General features: G+C 42.8%; 1 protein-coding gene across 1 annotated transcript; it reads right to left on the bottom strand.

Annotated features, from left to right (window-relative positions):
• Positions 1-251: 251 nt before the first annotated feature.
• On the bottom strand, positions 252-1085 carry LOC144602950 (uncharacterized). The gene has a single exon (XM_078416073.1). The coding sequence runs from the start codon at positions 1083-1085 to the stop codon at positions 252-254; it is 834 nt and encodes a 277-aa protein (XP_078272199.1).
• Between the last annotated feature and the right edge of the window lie 3839 nt (positions 1086-4924).

Raw genomic sequence — 4924 nt, 5'->3', positions numbered from 1 at the left:
TTGAAGGGGTAAAATGGCTCCATGATATGGTCATGATACAGATGGGTAGCCGGTGCGGTTGGTGGGCATTTGAGTGGCATGTAATGGCAATAAATTGAATAGACGTGCAGAGGGGAATGTTGCTGCAAGGGGATTACCCTGACAGTCGGGATTGACTCGATGGTGCGAATGACATTACGGAAGGTTAGGTGCAATAATGTAATAAATGAGACAACGTAATTTCGAAATAAATTTTCAGTTTCACCGGGACATTAAAAACACTTCATTGAATTGGAAAAGAAAAAGAAAGGGCGCAAAATCACATTTTTAAATTCGTCCCTGAATTTTTTCTGGGACACCCCATAAATAAACGTGTTGGTGCAGGAACTCAGAGCCCTCAGCATATATCCGGACTGTTCTGCAATGGTAAATGGGTCGTTGTAATCTGACCCTAAAAGCTGAACGTCCAGGAAGTTTACACTCATGAAACACACGAAGGTCACCATCCAAAGTAATACGAAGCTACCGGATATGGCCAGCAATAGAATGATTGACTTCCTTCTGTTTTCCACCTCTTGATCTGCGCCGCTCTCGGCCTTGTTGTTCTCTCGGAGACGGCTCCTCACTCTATTAGCGTGAATAATGTGATTGATTGTCAGTGCGTTGAGGAGAATAATCAGCAAAATTGGTACAACTGGGGTTAAAATGGTTTCGATCAGCGAAAGTGCTGCCCATAACGGTGTGGTGTAGATGTCGGATGAAACCCAACAGTACCAAGCCACGTTATCACGAATGTATAGAGGAACGAGGGAAATATATACTGGAATATTTTGAGTAATAATCAAGATACACGTCACTGCTATTACCAACCCCGCAGTTTTCTCAGTGCAATATTTTGCTCGTAAATTCTGATTACAAATAGTTACAAAACGATCGAAGGTGAAAGTCACCGTTAGCCACACAGAGCAATCAACGAAAATACAATTCAAGAAAACACGCAGCTTGCAAATGTGAGATAAGTTGAGAAATGAATACGGAAAATAGACACATGTCATCTCGGAGAGAATTACCTCGAAGATCAAAACCATTAAATCAGCTACGGCCATAGACACCAGATAGCGAGTGATACATTTGGAGAGACCACACTTTCCCCTGGATAGAACGATGACTGCCAACAGGTTAGCTGGAAAAAAGACCACATTAAAAATTAAATAATTAATTGTTCCAATAGAACATTCGTTTGACGATTCTTCGTACGACAGTGAGTGGATTATTGGTTTCTGTATCTCGCATCGAGATGCTCGACACAGATGTCTACGGTAAGAGGACTAGTCACCCTTACATTCCTCGTTGTCACTCGCAGATTGATTTGGTGATCCGCATGTGAAAGCAAATATTGCATCCAATAGGTATGAAGTGTGAAAACGCACAGCACCAGATTCAGGAATATTTTTTTCCCGGCTGTTATCGGGCAACTGATTCACCCTACCACAACCAGAGAGCTGTCCTGAACTACTATCTACACATTTGGTGACCTCGGACTATCCTTGACCGGACTTTGGTGGTTTACCTTTCACTAAATGCATTTCCCCTATTATGTATCTTTACACTGCAAAAGGCTCGATTGTAATCATGCATTGCCTTTCCGCCGACTGGATAGCACGCAACAAAAGCTTTTCACTGTACTTCGGTACACGTGCCAATAAAATATATTAAAATATATTAAACAAATTACGCTTCTCTTAACCTTCATTTCCTATATATTTACTTCACAAGGCGTTGGATTTTCATCACCCATTTCCATCAAGGCAAGGGGACAGTGGTGGCACTGCTAATAGCTCTAGCGTTCCGGGTTCGATACTGGTCACTGGAGTTGTTTGTGTGGAGTTTCCACCTTCCGCTGAGCTCACGTTACCATGCCTGCGTGATTGTTTAATTTTATGGATTGGTGGATTGATTGATTGATGGATTGATTGATTGATTGATTGATTGATTGGTTGATTGGTCGTGCCCCCTTGTCCTTCTGCTAGCTAAATACCGCTGGCTGATATGTTACTTATCCATATAAGTTATCGCCTGTGCGTCGGCTTCTCCGCGAAACTTCAGGGAAATTGGGCAGAGCATGTGAAAATGATAAATCCAATTGCAGTTGGACACGAGACAAGCCAGATGAACTGAACTTGCCGCGTTCTATATCGTCATGGCTGCATTCGTTCAATTCGCTATCGGTCTGTTTCGACTTGGCGATGAAGAATAATTACAGTCCTGGTTCTGTCACAATGCCAATGGACTTAGAAGCGTCCGCACCAGCTAAAGGCTGGTATGACACAACATTTGCAGGCACATGTTAATTCAATGGGGGACCGATAGCATCGCAGAATATGATGCGCATTACGAGATGTGCCATAGGAAGAACTGGTCTGTTTCTCCTTGGGAGATACAATTATAACAAAATTATAATTTCTTGTTTTTTTTAATCCAGCAGCCTCTGCACCACAGAAAATCTCCAATTTACCCAATCCAACCGCACTAACGTATGATATACCCGCCAATGCAGCCGAAGACTCATGCCCTACATTATTGACAATCCAGTTGTAAATTCCCTTTTCCTATCAACATCATGAACACCATTTCCGTTCTCAGGACATAGAACACTTCCAGAACATAAAACATGGAACATGGAACAGGAGCATCGACCAACCCTGTCCGTGCAAACCTTGGCATTGCTGCCTGTGACCGCGTGAGATTCCTCCAGGAGCGATGGATTTCGCCCACGTCCGAAACACCTGAGGACGTGCAGGTTAACTCGCCTAGGTAAAATTGTCGCTAGTGTGCAGGGATTGAATGAGCAATTGGAATAACACAGGACTCGTGAGAATGGTTTATTGGTGCTCGCCGTGGTCTCGGTGGCCAACGCGACCGTTTCACTGCGGTATCGCTAAAGTAAATGCGTACAGTACAGGAACAGGTCCTTGGACTGCAGTGTCTGTACCAGACTTAACAACAACTTTTTAAAAATAATCACGTTTACACGTTGTCCATGTCCTCCGATTCCTGCCTATCTGCGTGCCTGGCGAAATGCCACTGCATCTTTTGGTAAAGGATTCGATTGAGTAGTTTCGATCTTCGGCGTAATTAGTCGGATCAGTAACTGAAGCAATAAGTAATAGCGCACATATTTTTTTTAACAGTAAATTCCAGACGGCGAAACATCGACAGAAAGTAATAAAGTGCTTACCAGGAACACCAATAATAACAAGGATAGGGTAGAAAACGTTTTCTATCAGGTTGAGTACCGTCAGTGCCATGCCCAGAGATAACCCACGTTTCCTGACAGTGTGTTGACAGGTCGCTTGTTTTTAAAGATCGTCGCTGATTCTCCAGAGAAAGCACATGACGCCTAATCACGGTAAATCAAATGGGATTAGAGTTAGTCATTTAAAAAAACAATGTCAGGCAGATCACGTTTGCTGTTGCTAATTATGGAATTGTGCAATAATTGCCAGCAAAATCGGCCAGTCTATAAATTAGATATCTTATTAGGTTTTAGAAAATAATGCGAATAATAAGTACGGACTTCCATTTCTTAGTTAACCCGTAATCTCTGTTTCCTGCAGCAATGCCATGATGAATTGTCCATGTAAATTTATATCAATGTGCCTATCTAAAAGGCTTTTGCACTCCACTCTCACATCTACTTCCATCACCATCCCTGGCAGCGCATTCCGGGCACTCGCCATTTCCTGCGGAAAAACCTGCCCGCGTATCAGCTTTAAACTTTGACATTTCACTTTAACCATATGTTCCCTCCTCCATCCCAGCGTGGAAAGGTTTCGGACTGTCTTTTCCATCATCCCTACAAAGATTTTATAGACTTATTTCAGGTCTCCATTCAACCTTCGTCATTCCAGGGAAAGCAATTCAAGTTTGTCCATCTTTTCATTGTAACTAATGCCGTCCAATCGAGTCAGCATTCCCGTAAAACTCTGGTCAGGTTTACAACCTCCTTGGTCATCCACGATTCCCTTTCCTTGCCAAGCTTGTCCATCCTCGTTACTGGAACTTGTCGGTCCAGCATATTTATCAGATGGCCTTTAAACCACTCCCACCGTTCGCTGTGGACATACCCAAGAACTTCCCCATAATCTATCCGCTTAGCACGTGGATGATGACTTTGTAATACGCTTTGCGCCAAGTTAATATTCTCCTCCATCATCCAGACCTATCCCTATTAAATCCAATCTTAAACGAAGAACTATGGTAACTCTCTCCAAAATACTCTCCCAGCTCAACACCTGTCCAGAGTCGTTTTCCAATGCAACTTCCAGACTGGTCCTAACTCGAATCGGACTATCCACATACTGATGAAGGAAGCCTTCTTGAATACACCTAATAAATTAACCAAATGATCCTCTTGCACTGACTAGGGTCTAGTTCATTTTGGGGAAGTTAATGTCACCCACTTCAATAAACCCGGTGTTCTTGTATCCTTTCGTAACCCGTGTACATATCTATTCCCGTGTTTCCCATCAACTACTGGGTGGCCGATAATTTAATTAATTTAGAGCGATTGCTCTTATTTTTAAGGCCAACCCATGCTGCATCCGTAGACATTCCCTGCAGTATATCATATCTGAATACCGTCATGCATTGTCCTTGATTAGTAAAATAATCAGTAATCAAACAATGTTCTGTGCCCCAGCTAATGGAAGCAAGCATCGCAGAAGCTTTCTTATGATTAGGGATATTAGATTTATCCCTGATTTTCCACTTGCACAATGATATCGTATTGGTTGTTGTCGAGCCATCTAGAACCTTGTCTGCGCCAATGAAGATACAAAGTATGGCTATCAGGTCCTCAACAATCTTCGGGGTTGCCTTCCATGGTTGTTTGCGATACGCCTCAGCAGATACGTAGATCCATCCATGTTTAAACCTCCGATGA

Source organism: Rhinoraja longicauda, chromosome 19 (genome assembly GCF_053455715.1).
Source record: "Rhinoraja longicauda isolate Sanriku21f chromosome 19, sRhiLon1.1, whole genome shotgun sequence".
Classification (NCBI taxonomy): domain Eukaryota; kingdom Metazoa; phylum Chordata; class Chondrichthyes; order Rajiformes; family Arhynchobatidae; genus Rhinoraja; species Rhinoraja longicauda.
The sequence above is the reverse complement of the archived record's forward strand: the minus strand, read 5'-3'. Positions and strand labels throughout refer to the sequence as shown.